Raw genomic sequence first — 22,294 nt, 5'->3', positions numbered from 1 at the left:
CCCAGGTGTCAAGCAAGAGCAGAGAAGGCTGCGAAGGGCCCTGCTACTACTCAGACACGTGGTGTCAGGGGACCCCTCCTCCCACTCCCAGCGGCAGAAAGTCAAAGGCTTGTTGGAACAAAGACTGAGCTGCTGTTAAAATCTCTACAGAAATCTCCAGAAGGATTAATTCAGTTAGTGCCGAATTAATGCTCCCCCAACAACACACTCCCTGACCATAGCGTTGCTGAGCTGGGAACAAAGAGCACGTATAGAAAAGTTCCTGCTCTGCTTTGCAGCCCAGCAAGAGGAATTGGTGCTGGTTACTGGTTCCCAACCAGGCAGGCCTCCAGGCTGAGCAGACACTGCCCACCCTGCAGGATGCATCCCTTCCTCTGGGCAGACGTCTGCAGCTGCACATCATTTCTGCCACTGCACCTCCCCCATATTTTGGTGCAAAAGAATGCAACAGGACTGATTTGGACACAAAAAGAGCAGTCTGTCTCCAAGAGCCACAACTCTCAGACCTCTCTCCATCGTGTCACCATGCTAGCAGCTGGACTCGAGCACATTGCTCCTCCCTGCAGTCAGAGGAGCAGGGCCAATCCTGGGCATGACAGGTGTCCTAGGCAGCACGTGTCAGGCCACCAAACCGATATTGACCCTCTCCGTTGCCTTAAAGAAACATTTCCTAGGGGTGGCTTCCCTCAGCAGCAATTCTGCTGCTTCTCATTGCTGTGCCAGTAGCAGCAAGTGACGGTCAAATTTCTCATGGCCAGTGTGGTTGTACTGGTGTAAAAGGTGTGAGAAAACACTCTAGTCCATATGTGGCTTTCAGAAGCCATTCTTAATGCCCTATCCAAAGCCAAGCTTCTCAGCTCATCATTTGCAGCACCTCAGTGTGCAGAAGTCCAGCCCCCACAAAAGTCTATTCCTTGCTGGCCTCTGTCCTCTCCTGTCTTTCACATTTCATTTTAATATCCATACACCTCAGCCCTGCTCTGATAACCCTTCCCAGCCACTCTGCAGTGCGAGGCATCCTTTTGCAAAGTAGTAAAGTTCAGTGGGGCTTCAGGCTAGAAGCAGTGCTGCTGTAGTTGGAGATGTGCTCCCTGCAGCCTTGTCCCAGGCAAGCACAAACCCTTAGTCCCCCTGGGCATCCTTGATTTTGATGGTGTCTCTGCCCATTGTGACTCTGCCAGCCACAAAGGGACAAGATCTGGAGGAACAGGCTGGTTCTGACTCTGCCACTCTACAGCACTGGGGTGAAGCAGAACTGTGTGCTCCTTTGCTGTCTCTGGTCCTGCATCCCATCAGGAGATGGCTTGGACCCTTGAGCCAGAGCAGCCTCAGGAAGGCTCTGACACCCACCTTATCCATTTCTTCTCTCCTGGGATTCAGCTGAGGTTGCAGAGCTTGTAAAGGTAAGAACAGAGCCAGGGCACTGGTTGGAAGGTTCCCCTATAGTCATCTTGGTCTGTTCTAATGAGACGGAGCTTCTGTTAGATTTGAGCTTTGTTCCTGGATAAAACGTCGGAAGGATCAAAAGTCTTGTTGCCCTCAGGTAGAATTCAGAAGAATCATTCTGATGGAGACAGAGCTCAGCATTCCGTTTCAGAAAAAGATCTGAAGGAAAACAATTCAGTTTAATCAGATGTGAGAACGTTTGCTCTGGTCCAGAAAGCCCAATTGTGCTGACCTGAAGGAAATCAACAGAGAGGGTCAGGAAAAAGGGAGTCCATCTACCCCGTGCCCCTTTGCAGTGTCTCCTTCTGTTCTTCCTGGGCAATGGGAAATGAAGGCAGTCAGATGTCCTCAGGACTCTGGTTTAAACATAGAGGAGCAAGGTGCAGATCTGCCACTTCCCACTCCTTCAGCTCCTCTGTGGGATCAGCATGCTCAGATTTTCTTTCCCCCCACTCATTCCCCAGCCAGATAAATCCATCACTGTTAGTCTGCGGTGAAGGTGACTCAATTCCTTTCTTCCTGCTGCAGGGCATGTAGCTTTGCAGACGATTGAATTGCATTGAATTCCTATGACTGCTTCCTTACCCCAGCTCTCCTCCAGCTTGCTCCACAAATCCAGAGCAGTCCAGCAGTGCCAGAGCAGAACGAACAGGCTGCGTGCTCAGTGCTGTGTCTGCACAGTGTGCCCTCTGCTGTCACCGTGCCTGCAAGAACAGCTCTTATTGCACCTCACCACTCCAGCTGCCACCTGCAAAACGTTCTTTTGACAGCAGGGATCAAACACTTTTCCTACAGTGCAGCAATCAGCCACACTGTAGTGCCAAGCTGTGAAATTCTTCTGGTTGCTTCTAGTCGCTGTGGGCTGCAGCTGGTCTTTCCCTGCCGCAGACCCAACAGAAGCCAGGGACAAAGTGCAGGACATCAGCTTCCTTCTGCCTGCAAACTTACACAGAATGGTTTGGAACAGAAAGGACCTTAAATCTCACTCAGTCCCAGCTTCCTGCCGTGGGCTGGTTACCACGAGCTTTCACGAGGTTCACCTGTAGCAGCATTTCAAGGTCTCTCCCGGTAGCGTTTCTTCCTCAGGTGTAAGATTTTAAGACTTTTCCCTAGAGCAGCAGATGTCACAGTGCAAGCTGCATTCGTTGTTTATTATTATTATTACTACAACTATTACTATTATTATTGTTATTATCTCATTCATTCCTAGCACTCCCTAAACTCCATCCTCGCCTGCCCTCTCGTGGGCATCCACCAGAACGCAGCCAAGTGCCTCAAAACCATCCTGCAAGGTACTGACCGGCGCAGCCCTCGGAGCTGCTAGCAGAAATAAAGGGCAGATATCATCCTTTGGTTCCCCCGGTACACTGAGGTCAATGGCCACATTTGGGAAGGTCCCAGTTGCGGTGCCTGCATTTACATATTCTGTACTTCAGTGCTGTTTTTACTCAGCATAAGTTCTGCAGCACCAAAGCCAAGCCCAAAGAATGGAGAGGCAACCCCCAAACAGCTCAGCTTGAGGGAACCCGACCCATTTCTCCGGTTGTGGTCCCATATGAGAAGCAAAACGAGGCAGAAGCTTTGAGCTTAGTGATGTGCTTTCTGTTGCAGATGAAGTCCGAAAGAAAACGTGGCCACGTCCCCATCTTTTGGGATGTCTGTGTGTGGAATGGGGGTGAGACGGGGACCAAAAGAACTGCTCAGACACACTGTGGGAAACGTCATGGAAAGCAGCTGGTTTACCAGCTTGCAGTTGTCTGTTCTTTAGAGGATTGGAACGGCTCAACCCCCTTCTCTGGAGCCAGGTTTTCAAAGGGCTGGCCTGACTGGTTCATCATTTACAGGCTCGATAGCCATGAAATATGCGTAGTATAGAGCTGAGTGCTCCCTCACCGCCACCTGGGATAAAAGGCAGAGGTTACTGTCACTTTGGTTGGACTGCCTGGATAAGGCATGACATCACCGTTAAAAAAAGGATGATCTGTCAGGGGGAGGAAACGCAGCCATCATCCAGGAAAATGGTATTTGTTTTGCAAACACAATGGGAAAAAGAGGTCACAGGGATAAGGCCTGCTCATCTGGGAAAGGCAGGGGCTGCCAGCACAGCCAGCAGCTTCCAAAAGCACCAAATGCAAGGACCAAGAGAGGCTGAGGAGTCAGCTCCTGACAGCAGGGAGGACCCTGAAGGCGGCAGGCGGGCACAGTGATGTGCTTGGATTTGGGGCCAGCAGGACCTCACCCCACAGCCTCCTCTTCCTGCAGATGCTTTGAGGCCCACCACAGCCAATCACCCCCAGCCCTGTACCCAAATTAACCGCAATCGAACAAAACATGAGCTGAGACCTGCCCAGCTCTGCCCCACAACAGTGCTACCCACATCACACAGAGATGAGAGATGCGCTCATTGAGTTCCCCTTGCTTTGCTGCAACTGGTGAGCACAGAGCAGGAGGCATTTTGGGGCTCCCCCCACACTGAAGGTCCCCCATAACTTCAGCCCCAGCTGGGAGGAATCCCCACACCCACCCAGCTGCAGCTGGGAGCAGCAGAGGGGCTCATCCCCTTCCGTTTTGTGTTTCAGGATGCTCCAGGAGGAAAAAGAAAAGCAAACCAGAAGGAAGCAGAGCTCTCACTGCATGGAGCTTCACTTTTCTTCATTTTATTCTTTTATTTGTACAGCTATATTTTACAGAACGCATTAATGCAGTTTAGACACAGCCCAAACCCTGTCTCCCGAGATTGTTTATAACACAAGCATGTAAAATAAGACTGGAAAAAAAAAATAATATATATATATATATATATAATCCAAAACAAAACAAACAAAAAACAAACAAACAAGAAAAAAAATAATAACATTCCCCGACAGAGAGTTCCACCAAAACTCCTTCTGCAACATCAGGCTGTACCTTGAAGAAGAAACTGAGCTCAATATAGTCCATACATTGAAAACTTCCATTGAAAAGAAAGGCACCGTGCGAAACCACATTTTACATATATACAGACTGAGAACTAGAACGACGAAAAGAAAAGTTACATTTTATTATTATTATCTTCAATTCCTTCTGCAGCTTGGTTGGTTTTAATACACGCTTTTGTTTTGTTTTTGTTTTGTTTTTTTTTCTTGTAAATTGTAAACCTTCACTTGCAAAAAAATACAAATACACTGATGCATTTATAGACAAAATATTTTCTTACTTGTACAGATGCAATACTTTAAAATATCTCGTTAAGTGCTCTATCATAATAAAGATTCTCAGAGTGGCTTCTGCCTGCAGAGTCCAACTGAGCCTTTAATGCATTTTATATAGATTTTTAATATAGCTTTTTTTTTCTTTTTTTAAAGGTCTATATATATTTATTTTATATATATATATTTATATATTTATATCTATATATATTTACAACTCTGCCATAGATTCCTTCACCTTTGGTTAAAAAAGTTAAAGCCCTCTCTTTAATAGCATACTTTCTCTTTAAAAGGACACGCATTTTGCATACAAAAGAAAGAAGTCTGTTCCCGTAAATCAACATTACATTCCTCATCTTCAAACGGCAAAGGCTGTGAAGGTTCGACTCCAGAGCTTATCAACACTCCACTGCACAGACATTGAAAACGACTCTCTTTCATTTCTATGTTCTATATACAGTAAGATCTGAATAATTTTCTCTTTCTTTTTTGTTGTTCTTGTTGTTTTCACATAACTGGGAAAAATAAAACCCGTGTTTCTTCTTTTCTTTTTTTTTAATATATTTTTTTTATTCTTTATTATTATTGTTTAGTTCGTTTCTAATGTTTTCCACCTATCTGCACTATGTGTTTAGAGGCACTCCATCATGTGGTGAATCGGTTTTTTCTTTTCCTTTATATATTTTATCCTATTTTTCTCCATTAAAGTGTTGCAAATATCCTTTGGACAGCTTCCCTCTGACCTCCTCCTGGGAAATCCTTGGCCTTCAACAAGCCTTGGGGAGCTCCGGAGGCACCTCGTTGGCTGAGATGCGGTACTGCACCTTGGTGTTTGTGATGGCCCCGTGCTTCTGCCTCAGGTGCAGCCGCAGCTGGCTTTTGTGGCGGAAGTGCAGGTTGCACTTCTCACACTGCAAAGCAAAAAGCAAAGGCACGAGGTGTTAAAATCGCACCGGGGGACACATCCATCCCTTGGAAGTGGTGGCCAAGCAGCACGCCCAAGCGAATGCCCATCTTCCCCCTGTGGGATGTGCCCATTGCACACCCGGAGTGGAGAAAGCAGAGGAACAGTGGGAAAAGCAGTGGGGAAGCTGCTGAGCCCCCAAGCCTTGTCCCCAGCAGCTCCTCTCTCCATCCCCATGCGCAGCAGGAGGCTGTAATTTAAGCCATGGCTATCTGAAGAAGTGTAACTTTCTTCCAGAACAGAAGAAGAATAAGAATAGGAAAGCAGCTCTGATGCACCCAGTGCTGGCCACACATCAGAGCATTTCCAATGCTGCAGCAAGCCCATGTGAATGATTTGGCATCTTCCCACCCCTTGGGTTTGTTAGCATCCCAATCCCTGAAGAAAAGAGGCTGGTCACTCACATGATACGGTTTCTCGCCCGTGTGGATTCGAAGGTGGCTTTTGAGGGTCTGCAGGTGCCGGAAACGTGTGCCACAGATCTCGCAGGGGTATGGCTTCTCACCAGTGTGAATGAGCACATGAGCACGGAGGTGGGCAACCTGTGGGAGAGCAGCCCCAAGTTAGGTTTCCTACCGAGCCAACAAGCTGGTCTCCACCAACCTCAAACCCCAGTTTATCCTCTGCATGGCCCTGCAGCCCCCTCCATGCACTCCAGCAGGATCCTGGCCACGTCCCACCCCTGGGTGCTGCGGGTCTCAGAGCTCACACTCACCTGGACAAATCTGGCCCCACAGGTCTCACACTTGTAGGGTTTCTCTCCGGAGTGAATACGTGTGTGGGTTTTCAGGTTGGCTGGCCGGTTGAACTGCGCCCCACAGATGTTGCAGCGGTACGGCTTTTCTCCTGCAGAGTCCAACAGAAAGGACAAGGGGATAAATATCAGTGTGTCACTCACATGCCAGCCACAAAGCACAGTCCTGCCACGTGCCCGACCCTTTTAGAGGTGTCTATTGCACGCAGGTATTTTAGGAAGAGAGTAACAGGCAGAAGCAGCCTCACTCCTCTCTGAAGCAGAGTTCGTCTGCTATTATCCTTTTTGGGTTGGGAGCAAAAGAGAAAGTCAGGTAGCTCTACTAGCATGGATTAACAGGATCACTACTCCTGGCTGGCACCCCCAGTGTCCCCACAGCACTAAGCAGGGCACACACAGCTGCCTGGCAGACCCCAGCACGTCCCATTCCTCCTTGGAGGAGTGAGAAGAGCCAAGAGAGCAGGAAACCAAGGCAAGCCTGGTGACCCAGCTCCATTCATTCTTCAGACACAACTCCTGCTGTCAGCCCTGGCCGCCTTTTCACAGCAAGGGGGGAACTGCAACAAGATTTTAACTAGTTTCTTCAGGCTGGTTGAAGATGAGCTCAATGGGGAGCAGAACAAGCCATAGCCTGTCCCTTCCTGCCTTTTTCTTTTGTTTAGCATTCAAAAGCAAACGGGTTCCTGCCTGGTGGATTAATTGGACCTGGGGGGGTCAGAGGGCTTTGAACCTACATCATCAGACCCAGCCTGATGCTTATGTCACCCCATTTGTCCCTGCAGCCTTGAGGAGCTCCATTAATAGAAGCATGAAATAAAAATCCCCAGGTTTGTCAGCAAATGACTAACCCCTCTAATATCCCTTTCCTTTCTCAGCTTTCATTGTGCTGATTCACAGGGTCCATCCGTTCACAGATTTTCCCCATCAAGCAGAGTTTCTGCCAGGCTAGACAAGGCTAGACACGATCTGGATTTCTAGGATGTAGGAAAAACAACAACAACAAAAAAGAAACCCTACATGATTTTTTGCTTTTTCTTTTTCGCCTGTGTAACCCAGAGGACACACATCTGCTCCCAGCCACACGCTGACAAACACCCAGTGCTTTACAGCAAACAAACTCAGCCCTGGAGGTGCTGCAGACCACGTACCTGTGTGGACGGTTTTGTGGCTGGCGAGGTTCCCCTTGTAGCGGAAGGAGGCCTGGCAGCGGTCGCACTTGTAGGGTTTGTCGCTGTGGACTTGCAGAGAGTGTCTCTTGAGCGAGGCCTCCTCGGAGAACCGGCAGTCACACTCATTGCAGAAGAAGGCTCCGTTCTCTGAGGAACAGAGCGGAGGGAGGTGAGACGGGTGATGCACAGCCCTATGCACCCAAGTTATCAGGCATCTCCTGAAGGACGCTTGGTTCTGAAGCAAAACACCTTCAGAGGTCTTAAACCTTTATGGTACAGATGCCTTCCATGAGCATGGGAAGACCAGCACCACCTGAAGAAGCAGGCAGGTCCCCTGTTACAGGGCTGCCCAACTCTTAAATGCTGCACGGAGCTTTGAACATCACACCTGGGTTACTGCTACACATCTCTGCCCACACCACAGTGGCAATTCTGCATTCCCTCTCCCTGAGCTACAGGCAGATGGGCACACAGATATTGTCTCTGGGCTTGTGGGGTTTTGCAACAAGATTGCAAGGCTCATTATCTGCATTTCTCCAGATGTGCACATTTGGCTCCCTGATAATGAAGGTATCGTGACGGATGCATGAGACACTCTACCTTGCCCAATCCCCATTAGGATCATTACATCTGCCAAGCTTGTTCTCATGTGATAGCGGCAGGGTGGAGTTCAGTTTATTTCCTGTCCTTAGCTGCCAGGTTAGAAGCAGGTGACTAACTCCCCACAGAAGGTATCTGGATGGTGCTGGGGAAGGGGAGGGCAGAAGCAGTTCCCACGTGTGTGCATCTCACATGTGTGCACACAGCTGGCCAGCCACTTAACACCATAAAGCACTTCAGGATCCACCAGCACCAGAGACGGGCCTGGCAGTCCCTTTGGATGAAGGGCACTGGGTGAACGTGCCTCCCTGCCTGCTGGCTGAACAGGTAACCGGGATGCAGGACTCACCGCAGCTGGAGTCGGAGTACTCAGACTGGGTTTCCCCCATCTCCTCTCCAAAGGCTGAACCAGAGGTGTGAAGGCACATCTCTGTGTGTTGCGGGGACTGGCAGCCGCAGGAGCTGCACTTCGACGAATGCATGTAGAGTGGGGACTGCCCCTCGCTGCTGCGCGGGGACCCATCCCGGGACCTATGGAAGGACAGCAACACACACAGCTGTGAGAAGGCTCTTGCTGTGCTTGAGCTACCAGGTCCTTGTTGTTTGCATCGTTCCAGACACAAGGAACACCCATGTTTTATGGGGAGACTTCTGAGCTAAGATGCACAGCATAGCCTTGATCAACAACAGGTCCCTGAGCCTCACCCTGCAGGTGCCCATCATAAAATGACCTCCAAGCTCTCTAGGAACATCCAGGTCCAGAGGACGCTGCTCCACGCTAATTCAGCCCTGCAGTGCCTACAGCCAACCACAAGCTCTAGGCAGTGATTTGGGTGAAAACCACGCTTGGCAAATTCATGCTCCAGAAACCATCCAGAGCTGCTGAAGCAGGTCAGGAATTCCTGATGCTGCGTTCCCAATTCCACCATGAGGCCAAGCTGGCACTGCTATCATGGGGACAGCTGGAGCCCAGCTGATGACCCCGGCACTGCTTTAACAAATGCAGAGGTTTCCACCTGCTCACAGCCAGACACCCCAACACAACACTACAGCTATGTCACACACCTCCAAACTCTCACCAACAACACAGGGAGTCCCATCTGCCAGGGACCACCTTCTCACCTGTTAACAATGTTGTTGAGTCTGCTCGCTTGGGGGATATTGGAGTCTTCTCCATTCACGCTCATCTTGGTGGGGGATTGCACATTGAGATGCTCTGGCTCCATGGACTGCTGGCAAGTGGACATGGGCATGTAGGTGCGAGGAGAGAGGGTTCCCATCTCATTCTGGTCAGCACTGTCTTGTTTGGTGCTCTGGTTAAGAGAGTTGAGGACAATGAATTTGTACTTCTTCCAGTTGCAGGCTTTGGGATCAGTGGGGCTCTTGGTGAAGAGGGAGTTGGAGTTCTGACTGATGCGGGCATTCTTGCTGCTGCTGGACTCAGTGGGAGAGTTGGGCTGACAGTCTGACTTCTGGGGGCTCTGGGGGCTGATCAGGCCCTTGCGGTCCAGGGGGGTATTGGTGGGCTCAAAGTGCTGGCTGATCTCATCCTCTGAAGAGGTCCGCTCCTCCTCTTTGGCCACTTTATCACAAGAGAAGTAGGGATTGTTCCGGATGGAGGGGACGACAGGTTTGGGACCGGCAGCTACGCTGTAGTGCATGTCGCTCCTGGCTTCTTCAGCAGCACCTTCTTTTGGAGAATAGATGGTGGCGTGGCACATGTTGGCTGAGATGTCGGTGATGGTTCTCATGTACTCCGTGGGGATTGTCCTGGAGCCGTCGCATGGGATCCTCTCCTTGGGGAAGGCACTCACCCTCGAGAGTTCGGAGAGAGGCATCCTCATCTCCCGCAACTCATCATCCACGAGGAAGCCATTGAGAGGCAGAGGGCTGTACCCGGGGTAGGAAATGGAGGATCCAGACAAACTGTTGAATAAGCCAGGTGCGAATGCCCTCCCATTACAGAGGGACCCATTCTGGAGAGGCATGCTGTTCTCTGAGACATCTCTGCCCCGATAAGCCATCACCTCTGGGTGGTTCAGCATCCGGCCAGCCAAAAACTCTTCCCTTGGGGTCTTCACAGCAGACACCATCTCAGCTTCACTGGAAACAGGCAAAAAGGAAGAGATGCATTCATTTTCAGCACATAAATTTGCAGCTACTTTGTCAGCCCTCCCCTCTCCCACCCAAACACACTGTGCCAGGCTCTCCAAAGTTCACTTATGGTGCTCACCTAGACTTGACAAACCTTCGGCAAGTATCAACCACATGCTCCATCTGCAGGTACAGCGCCGTGGCCATCACAGCCATAATATTGTTCTCCCTCAGGTTCAGGCGGGAGGTGTACATGAAGTCCAAAAGGATGCAAAACCCCTCGGGGTTAATTTCAGGGTCCAGGTTGATGACATTCAAGTTGCACTTGAGCTGGTCAGTGAAGATGCTGTAGAAGAGGCCACTGCAGAGAGCAGACAGAGGAAGACAAGCATTACGACAATTAAGAAGAAACGAGAACTTACTTGAAATCCCTTAGCTCACAGAGTCCTGTGCATGGGAAGAGAGGAGGAGAAGGAGGCAATTACAGTATTCCCTGAGCTTCCCCCTTATTATCAAGCTTGGTTTCCTAGCTTAGTAAGCGTCTTCTGCACTGCACTTTTAGCAACCGGCACAGCCTGCTTTTAGATCTCACCTGCTCAACAGCTCCCCACCACTTTGCTTTAGAAATTCCCCTTATTCTGTTCTTACCACCGCTTCCCTCCCCCCTCTGATTCACTTCTTTCAGAAGCCTCTTGGGGCACCCGTGCTCACTCCTTTAACCCAAAGGAAAAGGGAAAAAATAAAAAAAGAAAAGAAAAAAAAAAGCTGGCAAAACATTTTTCAGATGTATTAATTATCAAATCTTTGCTTCTCCAAATCTTTATAGATTGTCAGCAGGAAACCCCTGGAAGGCATCTGCAGTACTGAGGTGAGGTAATGGTGGGATGCTAATTAGAGGTCACTAGGAAGCAATCCTTGACCTGGAAAAGGATTTCAGACCCAACTGGGCTTGAAAATCCACAGCCCTAGAGCCAGAAGGAATAGCTCTAAGGATAGCAGGGGACACAGTGGTCACAGAGGGCTCACTCACCCCTGCGGAGTGGTTAAAAGCAGGGGGAGCTCCCACTCACCTGCAGGCCATCAGCACTGTTTTGTGGGCTCTGAACTGCTCCCGGTTCACAATGATGACGACATCAGTCAGGATATCCCGGCTTCTAAGGCGGTTGAGATTGAGGAGGACATCGCTTGCGTGGCGGGTGAACTGGATGCAGCTGTCTGCCGGTGAGGCCATCTTGAGTCTGCCCAGGACAGAAGCAGAAAGATGGGAATGAAGAAAAAGCCTGGAGAGCATCCAAACCTCAGCGGAGAGTCCACTGCTGCTCCAGGATGCCTATGGACAGCCTGCTGCCCTGTAGGGATGCCCCCTGGTCCCCTGGTGAGACCCCTGGGGCAGCAGCAAGAACTGGTGTGTCTCAGTCGCACCCTGCAAGCAAAGACAACTGGACCCTCCTGAGGATTATCTCATGGCTCCTGCCTCACCCACAGCAGCCCCACCCCAGCCCACTCCTCCCACCACCGCTGCTCCTCTGGTTCATCTTCTGAAGCTCCCAGCATGGCTTCATCCTCAGGACCCAGCACCCTCACCCAAGCTTGGCCATGGGAATCAAACTGAGCCACGAAGCTCCCAACTGAGATTTCAACATCTGCTCACATGGTGGAGCACCAGCCCTCATCCACCATCAGTCTTCTTCCCTGCTCTCAGGTGGCCAGCCCAGAGAAGAGCTATCTCCTGTCTCCCAATGAACCGATGATGGCAGTGGGAAGCAGAGCTCATCCAACCTGCTGGGCTGCTGCCCACACTGCAGCCCAGCCTCTCCCAGCAAGGAAGGATGGGGTGAGTCGAGGAACAACAGCCTTTTCCCAGCACAGCACCCACTGACCCAACTCAGGGATGGCTGTCCCATGACAGCCTGCATTGCGCCATGTCTAAAGTTTGGGTTGCTTTGTGCACCTCCAGCACCAAATTCAACACTGACCCCTCTTTCCCAGCCCCACCTCCTCCTCCTCCTTTCTCATGTGAATATATTTCCTACAAAGCAGCTGCTTTCCTGAAAACAAATCTCAGCTGGGTCTAATGAAACATTTAATTCAGTGTTGTGAAGGGAAGGAGGATGGGGGGAAAATTGAAATGTACATACATACCCAATGCCTCAGTTCACAGTCCAAAAGTTTCTTTCAAACCTGTAAATAAAGCACAAGAAAACAAACACCACATTAGCAGATAATAATGAATTGGCTGTGGAGAGGCACAAGCTTGATGTTTCCCTACAGTATCAGTGGGATAAAAGCTAGAGATAACAAACCCTGCACTCTCCAGTATGGTTAACATTTGTTTCTTCCGGTACAATACGTTCTTATCACAACCACAGGCTTTGAGAATCCAATCATAGCTTCTTCCACACCCTCCAGCCCAAACCATGGGCGTATGCCAAGGAGGTTTTCATTTCCATGACTCAGGAACTTGAAGGCAGGTGGGGAAGGGAAGTCAAGTGAGAATTTTCTCACCACTTTTTTTCAGGGACAGCTCTCCCCTGCCAACACCAAATTCCCAGCCAGCGCCAACGTCCAATGCCACACTCCCAGCACCTCGTTAACAGGTATGACTGACGCACCAACACTTGCTGCCTCTCTGCTCAGAAACCTGGACAGCAGCTGAGTTTGGTCTTCCCGAGCTGCTCTCGCCCTTATCGAGCAGCAGGAGTAGTGCTATGGGATGAGACAGCCAGACAGAGCCGGGAGGATGCGGATATCAAGAGCCACAATGACTTGGCCAAGACTGTGTAGGAAGTTGGTGGCGGGGACGGATGGGGACCCAAACAAATGCCTTCCTCCAGCTGCTGGAAAAGCATTCCCCAAACCTCAAGCTTTGTCTCCAGCAGCTGGCTGCACGGGAAGCACGGCTGGGACAGCATGGCAAGGAAACTCAGGAGTTAACTCACACTGTCACTTCCACATTTACTAAAAACCAGCACGCACAATTAACCTGGCACCAGCAAAAGGGGAAGTCCGCAGCAGGAACAAGGAGATGTGCAGTGCGTAAGTGAACAAATGAATGCCAGGACCTTCATCCCACTACTTTTGTCATCGACTCTGCAAGCTGGAGTGATGCAGCGGGACCAGCAGCACTTGCAGAGAGCACATGCAGCCCTGCACCTGCAAGTGAGGTGGATGTGCAGCTCCCCTCCTGCTCCAGAGAGGCAGGGGTGGGAAGAAGGGGCGTCATTTAAAGCGTGATGTCACACAGAGCCCGGAGGGGTGTTACAGTCCCATTGCAGCCATCAAATGCAAATCTTCCAGATCTGCTGCTCTGAGCCTGCGCACAAAAAGTGACTCATTTCCCAAATCCTGCAGGCTCTGACCTTTCTGTACTCGCTCACCGTCAGCCACTCGCAATTGAAAGCCCGGGCTCTGCAAAATGCTCAGCACACATTTGTGTTCCCACCATTTGGGGCTGTTGGGTCACATCCTGCCCTTGGCTGGGCTCCCGGTGGCTCACCCCGGTGTCACAGACACAAGGACTGACCTGTCTGTAAACCAACAAACTGTGAGATAAACTCTGTGCCTGTGAGCATCACGTGAGAAGCGGCTGCTGTCGCTGAATTCCCTTACTCACAGCACTAGCAGTCTGCATGTGTGTGTTTGGGGAGGGGGGTGGATCCAGACCCTACATACCCTCCCAGATCCCCTCTCCAAAGCACAGTGCGTGGTACAGGCAGGTGCATCCCAAGGATTCTGGCTGCAGGATGCAGGATTTTTCCAGCAGCATTAACCCTTCCCCTGCCAACCTTTGCACTCCAGGCATGGTGCTCTGAGGGGAAAGGGACAATGATGAGGAGCAGAGAGAAGCGATGGGGAGCATAGAAGATCACCGTGGGCAAGCACAACCTTCTCCCTCCCCACACCCCCCCACCCCAGGATGCTCCCCTATGCTCAGCTACATTCAGAGCATCACCCCAACATCCCCCACCCCAAAATTATCCTGCCCAGTACCTCGGAGGCATGGACCAGCAGCAGTGCTGGTGGCTGCACGCCGGGGCTTGCTGTGCCCAAAGAGGAAGGTCGGGGCCCATTTCGGGGGTGGCCACATGGGACCGTCAGTGCTGCTGCCTTCCAGGAAGGCAGTGGGTCTGCCCCAGCGGTTCAGGGAATGGCCCTTCCCTGCTGGCACCTCCCCGAGAAAGCCTGTTCCTGGAAGGGAGCCCAAGGCCAGTGCTGCCCTCCTGGCGTCAAGCGGTTCAGCTGCATGGAGAGGGAACCCCCAGCTCCACCCCACAAAGAGGAGAGACCCCCCACAGCTGTCTGCTGCACCACACAGTGGGGAGAAGCTGCAACCCCCATCCCTCCATCTTTCTGACATGCACAGGGCAACTCCTCCCATCCATCCACTCCTGCATCTAGGGAATCTCTTTCCATCCATCCATCCATCCATCCATCCATCCATCCATCCATCCATCCATCCATCCATCCATCCATCCATCCATCCATCCATCCATCTCTCACCCTGCTCAAAGGGGAGATTCGTTCCTCTCCGTTCCTCTCCTACCCCTCTTTGCATGGAAGGTTTCCCTCACCCTACCCTCCCCCCATACTGATAATCCGGAGGAGGGCACCCATCACCCCCACACCTGCTCTCCTACCCCTCCAGCGCCTGCCGTGCCGACTCCTTTGCATCACCCCAGAGGAGTGGATGGCTGAAGTCTCTCTTCCCCATAACCTCATCCCACACAGCTCTCCGAAACTGCCCGCCCAGGGGAAGCTCCATCCTGCCCTCCCACCCCCAGCCTGGGCATACTGCCAGCTGCCCCCCACCCCACAGACAGCTAAGTTCCTCCAGTGCCGAGACACAGACACAGAAAGGAGGTATGGGGGGGCTGAGGGTACGCCAGCACCCAGCTCAGCTTTCCCCATGCCACGCAATCAGGGGCCACCGAGCATCCTTTAGCTGTCACACTACAGTTTTTATTAATTTAGCAGCTTCTGGTTGGCGTCTAGGCCAAAACGTGGCTTGGTTCATAATAAGCAAAGGAGAGACGGAGAAGAGTCCTAGAGCGCTGTCAGCACAGATCAAACACAGCATCGCCAACGCGAGCCCCGTCGTTTTTTCCATCGTACCCTTCTGCAAGCAGATTGCACTCGCTCTATCGAGCGGTCTCTGCTAACTTTCAATCTGATCCAATTTCCTGCCAGCAAACAAATGTTTCTAGGAAATGCAATACATTATCCGAACGGGTTTATTATCAGCGTTTGGAACCAGGAAAACTGCATATTTTCTTGAGCGCTGCAGGGAACTTTATAGTTTGTACTTCAAAAGAGGGTTTAAAAGGATTGCCCTTGAAAGCCAGCCCGGCTTAAGTCTCCACATTGTTTTGGTCTTTGCAGAAAAAAAAGCCCCCACAACGCAGCGCGGGGGGAGCGCAGCAAAACCGCCCCCGATGTTTCCCACCGAGGAGGGCACGTAGCCGGGAGCTGAGCGGAGCCCTTGGGAAGCACGGAGCTGAGCCTGCTGCAGCCTTCCCAATGACCCCAAGCAATTTGGCACATGAATTTTTCAAGGGAAGGCAGCAGCCACATCCCAGCTGAAGCAATGGAACGAGGCTGAGCACCACTCAGCTGGCGGAGCCCCCATCCCCGTGGGGCTCAGGATGTGTCCTGCTGTCCCCACTCCGTATGTCATCGACCCGACCCTCCCTAACTCTACGCTGCAGGGACGCAGCTCGGTTGGCAGCAATGATCCCAGCATCCCACCCGGCTGTGGTGGGACAAGTGCAGCATGGGGTATATTACCCAGCCAAGAGAACCTCTGTATTTATAAAGCCAAATGGATTTAAGGAGGCGACATCTTCCTTGGGACCCACTGTCCTGCACTGTGCTTGTCCTGCACTCTGCCTGCTGCCAGCAGCAGTCCCATCTTCCTCACAGAATCCTCACAGGATCCCAGTGGGCAGCCCAAAGGGAGCACATCAGCAAGAAGAAACGGGGGGAGAAAATACAGACCCCAAATTCCTACTTCTCTCCCAGCTCCCTGCTTCAGGTATGAAGCTCTATGGGCACCTCCAGGATTTTAAAGCAGCCTGGAGAACTAAATGCTTCAGGGGTACGTGTGCCTATTGGCTGACATGCCCTGCTGCAATGGGAACACGAGGTCTAAAGCGGACTTAAAAAGAAATAAGAATAAATGCAGGGAGGACTCCATTCGCAGTCTAAATTTGTAGTCTGAAGCCGACTGGTCAGACGCTTAACTTTCGGACATCCATCTAACCCAACTGCAAACTGTGAACTGCTGAGGTTTGCCAATGCCTGCTGTAAACATGGAAACCGAGTGTCACTTTTTTTTTTTGCCAAACAGAAGAATGGTTTAAAAATAGATCTAGGAAAGAATACGGGCACTCAACACACAGGGCTCCTGTTTATAGACTCCCATGCTGCTATAAAACGGAATGAGAGGTTACGAGCACGCAGGCAACTTCCCACCAAATTTAGATTTTACAAACTTCTCAGAAACCTGAAAACAACATTTTTAGGCTCCGGCTGAACCCGTGAAAGCCTTTCATGGGGAGTTGGCAGCACTAAAATGGGCATGAAATGGTTCTTCAACCACTGCAAGAAATAAGTGGACGGACAGAAACTGCACTAAGAAATGCACCTATAGGTGAAAGCTCCGTTCTGCTCACCGGTGGACTTTGTAACAACAGGATCTTTTTAATGGGGCATTCAAACACATTAAGAGGATATCCAGCCCCGCTGCTAAAGCACACGCTGAGTTTTACCACCTGGCTTTGCAATGGGTGTTGGGAGGGCAGAGTCAGCGTGTTTACCCCAACAACGTTCCTACAAACGGCAGCTGAAAGTCCAAAAGGAATAGCTAAATAAAAGCAGCCCAGCTTCACAATCCGTTCGAAATTAGGCAGAAATTCGGATTAAAAAAGAAAAGAAAAGAAAAAATAAATAAATAAAGGAAAACCCAACAACATCGCGTGGATGGCCGCTGTCTCAGCCCCGGCCCCGCAGAGCGCACGCACCGCTGGATGGCAGCAGTCAGCTGCGCTGCGGGACGGAGCTTCCCCCCCCCCCCCCCATTGGAAAATACAACACCCCGACCGAACCTGGAAAACATATAATTTGGTCGCTGTAATTCTGCTTCTCTTAAAACGCGTCTGAGCGACGTTATTATTATTATTATTATTATTTTTATGAGCTTTTCCAGCCTTTTTTTTTTTTTGGTGTGTGTGTGTGTGTTTTCTCGAATCTTCGTGTTTCTGCGAGGTTTATTTCTGTCTCACCGGGCAGACTGAAGGTCCTCCCCGCGATGTCTACAAAGTATCGTTGAGGACTTACTGACAGATCCTCATTTCTTTTCGTTTCTTTCAGCGGGATCGGGAAGAATCACTTCTCATTCCCACTTCTTCCTTCGCAGTAACAACCAGCCGGTTCACCCCCCACTTCCCACACTGACTCAGTCGGAACGGAGGGGGATTGGAAATTGGGATTGAAACGCATCCCCGGCTCTTTGATCTGCTTTGCTCACAGACGGAGCCTTTTTTTTTGCCCCCTTGCTGGAGCGACGCAATAATCCATTCCCTTGGAAAATTGCTCGACACCTTCTGTATATTTGAATGGCCTGATGGTTTGTTTCAGGGGGCAAAAAACTGCTGTCTGCGTTACACGGTTTTAAAGCAGCGATCCCATCGCTAGAAGAAAATAACAGGAGCTCAGGTTCTGCCTCACTCTGTTTCTATAGATAGAGAGAAGGCTGCCCTACAATATTTTCTAAGGGATTTTTGAGCTGTAAATCCCCCCCTCCCCAAGGAGGCTGGGGGAAGCCTGTGTTCATTCGTAAAGCTCTCATCCCTCCAGCCGTCAAAACAATACAGCAAATCCTCATTTTTTTAAGCATTTAAAACCTCCGGCCAGGGCTCAGCGTGCAGCCCCGGATGGAAGGAGGGCTGACCCCAATCACTGACACTTTCACGGGGTAAGAGCTGGGGCTCAGACAGATGCGGCTCAGCACGGAGCTGCCCCGGTCCCACATCAGCCCGCTGCCAGCCCCGCTCTGCACCGACCCCGCACTCCTGGAATCAGTAGCAAAAAGCGAAGCGAGGCCGGCTCTGTTTGTCTTGGTTTCGACTGACGGTTTTAAACCCAGATTTGCCTGTTCCCTGGAAATGCAACAGGGGGTCAAAGGCAGCTTTTTAGGCACATCTGAGACGCCGCTGCCAGTTTTTTTCCAAACAAACGCCCTGCTTTCTGTTTCCCTCCTACCCAAGAGGCGATTTCATAACATTTCATACTGTGACTTTGCAAACTACAGGAGGGGAAGGGGGGAAGGGGGGGGGGGGGGGGAGGGCTAGGATGGCCAGGGTGGGGGGCACGGCCGAGAGAGGTCGCTGCCGCCCGACCACGAAAGTTTTCACAACAAAGTTGGGCTTTTTCGGTTTTGTTTTGCCTTTTTTTTTTTGTGGGTGTGCGTGTGTAATTGGGGAGGGGGGCACTGTAAAAACAAAACACGCTAAATAATAATAATAATTATTATTATAATAAATAATAATAATATGACATTTTCCTTTCGCACACCGCTTTTTTTTTGTATTTTTTTAGGGGGGGGGGGGGTGGGCTGCGCAGCGCGGTCGAGCGCGGAGGTTGCGCGGCCGCTCCAGGAATAGCGCGTGGCCGGGGGCCAACCGCGCGGCTCCCGGCGGCAGATTTACGAGCGCTGTCCCCGAGCCAAACGCGCCGCGGTAGTAAACACAGGGGAAGGGCTGCGCTGGGGGCACCGGGGGCTGCCCCGCACCCCGACGCAGCGCTGCCGGGATCCCCGCTCCGCGTGCGGCTGCGCTCCGCGCGGACCTCCCCGCGGTTTTGCTATTACGATCACCATTTCGAGCTCTTGCGCGCTACACTGAGTCGCTTCACGCACTTTCCCCACCCCGTTCCCCCAAACGTCGTTCTTATTTTGAGCTCTGCGCGTTATTTTCAGAGTCGCTTCACGCACTTTCCCCCCCTCCCCTCCTCGCTTCCCCAAGCGTCGCACCGCGCTTTATTCACAGCCGCCCCGGTTCCCCGTCGAAGTCAACGCGGTTCCCCCGCCCCGAGGCCGGCGGGAGGGAGAGGACGTGCGGCGGTCGGGCCGGGCCTCCCCGCGGGCTCCCCCCTTCCCCGGGCCGGGAAATGCCGCAACTCTCCTCCATCAGCGCCCGCTCCTCGCCCGGGGCTTGACAGATCGCGGCGCGGCCCCGCCACAGGTTGCAAAAACGCAGCCGCATCGGGGACGGAATAACAACAATCGGAAGGCGGACAGAACGCAAACATCATAGTAATAAAAATATAAAAGCAAAAGGGAATGGAAACCATGCGGAAAAGGCCCCGAGAGGAGCTTGCGGGGCGGCTTCGCGCGGTAGAAAAGAACGACAGCGCGGGGTGGGGGGGGGGGGAGAGAGAGACTGAAAGAGAAGAGAAAGGGAAATAAAAACGAGGAGAATAAAAATATAAAGCGCGGCCCGAGAGAAGGAAGCGACCCCGGGAGCGCAAAGCGGCCCCGAGCGCTGCGAACCGAACGGGCTGCGGGAGCGGCTCCGCGCTGCGCCCGCCCGAAGGCTGCAGGTGCGGGGCGGCCGCGCTGTCGGAACCGCGGGGACGGAGCGGAGAAGCGGGACAACGCGGTTCGGGTACAGCCCCGGCCGGAACCGGGCAGAGCTTCTCTCGCATCGTGGGTAGAGGGGAGCGTCGGGGGTCGGTTAGTTAATTAGGGCCGCTCCGAAAGGAAGGAGCGGGTGGTTAAAAAATAAAGGGAGTGGAGAAAAGGGGGGGGAACGGAGGGAGGATGGAAGGACGGGATTGTTTGGGTTCGGGATGGGTTTTTTTGGTTGTTTTTTAAATAGATCCGAGCGCCGTCGGGGCACCTGCCGCGGGAACGGGGGGGAATGGGAAGAAATATATAGGGGCGGCTCAGCGCCAGGCGCGGAGGGAGAGAGGAGGGAGAGAGAGGAGGGAAAAAAAGAGAGAAAAAAAAAAAAAGAGAGAGAGAGAGAGAGAGAGAATTAAAGGGTAAAATCGGCCGCGGCAATAGAAGCAGCAATCACCTGGTCTCCGGGCTTTCCTAGAAACTCCTTGCATCACCACTTCTAAGAACCCCAGTTCTAAGAATCAACAGAGCCCAATTCTCGGAATTTGAGCTGCAGACTCTACCACCGCCACCAGCGCGGGGAGGGACGAGGACCTCCCCTACCGCGCTCCCGCCGTCACCGCCGCCCCCCCGAGTCCCGACGCCCCCCCGCGAAGCTGCGGTCGGGGTCGGCGCGGGGGGTTCCTTGGGGTCGCGTGGTCGGCGGAGGCGGAGAGACCCCCGCCGCTCCGCGAGCCCCTCCGCGCCCCCCCCTTTTTCCGCGCCCGGAGTGGTCGCGCCCGGCCCGCGGGTCACGTGGCGGCGGGTGGCGGTGTGACGTGGGGGCGCGGCGGGGTGGCGGCGCGCGGGCGCGGAGCAGTGCGCGGCGGCGCGGAGCGGAGGGGTTCGGGGGGTCCCGGGGCGCGGAGCGGAGCCCCCTAAAGCGGCGCACGAGGGCGAGAGCCGCGAGAAGCATCGCCGCTTCGGTATCGATCCGCACGACGAGAAATGATTTTGGGTTTTTGGTTGTTTTTTTTTAATCGTTTCCTCGCTTTTTTGGGGGGCCGCTTTCGCATCGAGCCACTCGCCCTCCCTCCCCCCCCTTTAAGACTTGAAGCCAGCGTTCTGCCCAACGGCAACCGGACTGCACGTTTTTCGGCCTTTTTCTCTTCATCTCTTCTTTCCCCGTAGCCGATTTTTGGTAAGCCGGCCGTCTGCACGTCGGATTCAATGGAGGGGAAGCGGAGCTTTTTCCATCCCGACTCCCCCGTCCGCTCCCTTCCCTTTTTTTTCCTCCTCTTTCCAAGCCGTTTTTCTCCTCCTTTATAAATCTCCGTATATTCCTTTATATATATATATTTTAATTATTTTATTATGATGTATTTTTGGCTTCGCTTTTAATACCGGAATCATTAAGAAAAAAAAACAAAAAACAAACAAAAAAAACCCACAAAAAAATCGGTGACTTTTTTTTTCTTTTTTTCTTTTTTTTTTTTTTTTCCTTTTCTTTCTTTTTTTTTTTTTCTTTTTTTTCCTTTATTTTTTTTTTCTTTTTTCTTTTTCTTTTCCCAGGACTTTCTCGCGTTTCTTTGTAGCCGTTGTGGTTATTATTGCAAAAAGCGGCCCCCGTAAGTGTGCACCCGGCGGAGCTCCGCCGGCACGGGGACACGGAGCGGAGCTGCGGTGGGGGGCGGTGGGGGGAGGCCGAGCAGTTTGCGCTGCTCTTTGCAGCCGGGTTTTCTCGGGGGGAGGGAAGGGGCCGGCGGTCAAGCGTTGCTCGGGTATGGAAATGTACGGCCCTGGATGAAAATAAGGCGCACTGATTGATGCTCCATCCCTTAAGCCGTGTGCGTTTATTTATTCGCACCGGGCCTGCGGCTGGGCTGCTCTGCGAAGCCGCCGGTTGCTTTTCCCCGACGGGTTTTCCTGCCGGGGACCCGGGGCCGTGGCAATTAACAGAGATGTGTCAATGAACGCAACCGGCGCGGCTCCCGCTGCGGCTCGTTCCGCTCCGCGGGTGCTCGGAGCCATCAGCGCGGGGCTCTGGACGAGTCTCGGAGCCCAAATGCTCGGGGCTGCTGAGGAAGGGGGGGGGGGGGGGGGACGGTGCGGAGTGTTGTCCTTTAGCCCGGCGGGGAGATGGCGCGGCGCTACCGATCGCTCGGAGGCCGGCTTTGCCGGAGCTGCCCCCTGCCACGGTCCCATCCCGTTGGCTGCCCTCAGGGCTTTCCTTCCTTCCATTTATTTTCTTTTTTTTTTTTCATTGTGTTTTTATTTTTCTTCTATTTGTTTTACAGCAAGGAAATTAAAAAAAAGCCAAGTGGGTTAAGAAACAAATAGAACAAAACAAGCTCTTTGCTGTTTGTCGTTCTCCTGCAGCGCGATGCTTTCGCTTTGCCGGGCCGGGGCTGTACCGCTCCGCTCAACTCCGGAGCCGCTCCGGGGTGGGCTCAGTGTGCGCCCGGTCCCGGAATGTCCCCT

General features: G+C 52.2%; 1 protein-coding gene across 1 annotated transcript; it reads right to left on the bottom strand.

Moving 5' to 3' along the window:
- Nucleotides 1-5,142: 5,142 nt before the first annotated feature.
- On the bottom strand, nucleotides 5,143-20,375 carry BCL6 (BCL6 transcription repressor). Its single transcript, XM_072344838.1, has 10 exons — nucleotides 20,292-20,375; nucleotides 12,358-12,396; nucleotides 11,286-11,453; nucleotides 10,355-10,576; nucleotides 9,244-10,224; nucleotides 8,471-8,652; nucleotides 7,501-7,668; nucleotides 6,314-6,444; nucleotides 6,003-6,140; nucleotides 5,143-5,545 (listed from the first exon to the last, which is right to left on the bottom strand). Exons 3-10 carry the CDS (start codon nucleotides 11,444-11,446, stop codon nucleotides 5,402-5,404), a joined length of 2,127 nt encoding a protein of 708 aa, XP_072200939.1. The 5' UTR covers nucleotides 11,447-11,453; nucleotides 12,358-12,396; nucleotides 20,292-20,375; the 3' UTR covers nucleotides 5,143-5,401.
- Between the last annotated feature and the right edge of the window lie 1,919 nt (nucleotides 20,376-22,294).

The sequence above is a fragment of the Excalfactoria chinensis genome, chromosome 9 (genome assembly GCF_039878825.1).
Source record: "Excalfactoria chinensis isolate bCotChi1 chromosome 9, bCotChi1.hap2, whole genome shotgun sequence".
Lineage (NCBI taxonomy): Eukaryota > Metazoa > Chordata > Aves > Galliformes > Phasianidae > Excalfactoria > Excalfactoria chinensis.
This window is presented reverse-complemented; position numbering and strand designations above follow the sequence as displayed.

Excerpts from the sequence above, each read along its gene's own strand:
- BCL6 (XM_072344838.1), bottom strand. The coding sequence starts at position 11,446 with ATGGCCTCACCGGCAGACAGCTGCATCCAGTTCACCCGCCACGCAAGC. Across the intron at positions 10,225-10,354 it reads CGAAGGTTTGTCAAGTCTAG|TGAAGCTGAGATGGTGTCTG; the intron begins GTGAGCACCATA and ends GCCTGTTTCCAG. Across the intron at positions 8,653-9,243 it reads CTCAACAACATTGTTAACAG|GTCCCGGGATGGGTCCCCGC; the intron begins GTGAGAAGGTGG and ends GTCCTTCCATAG.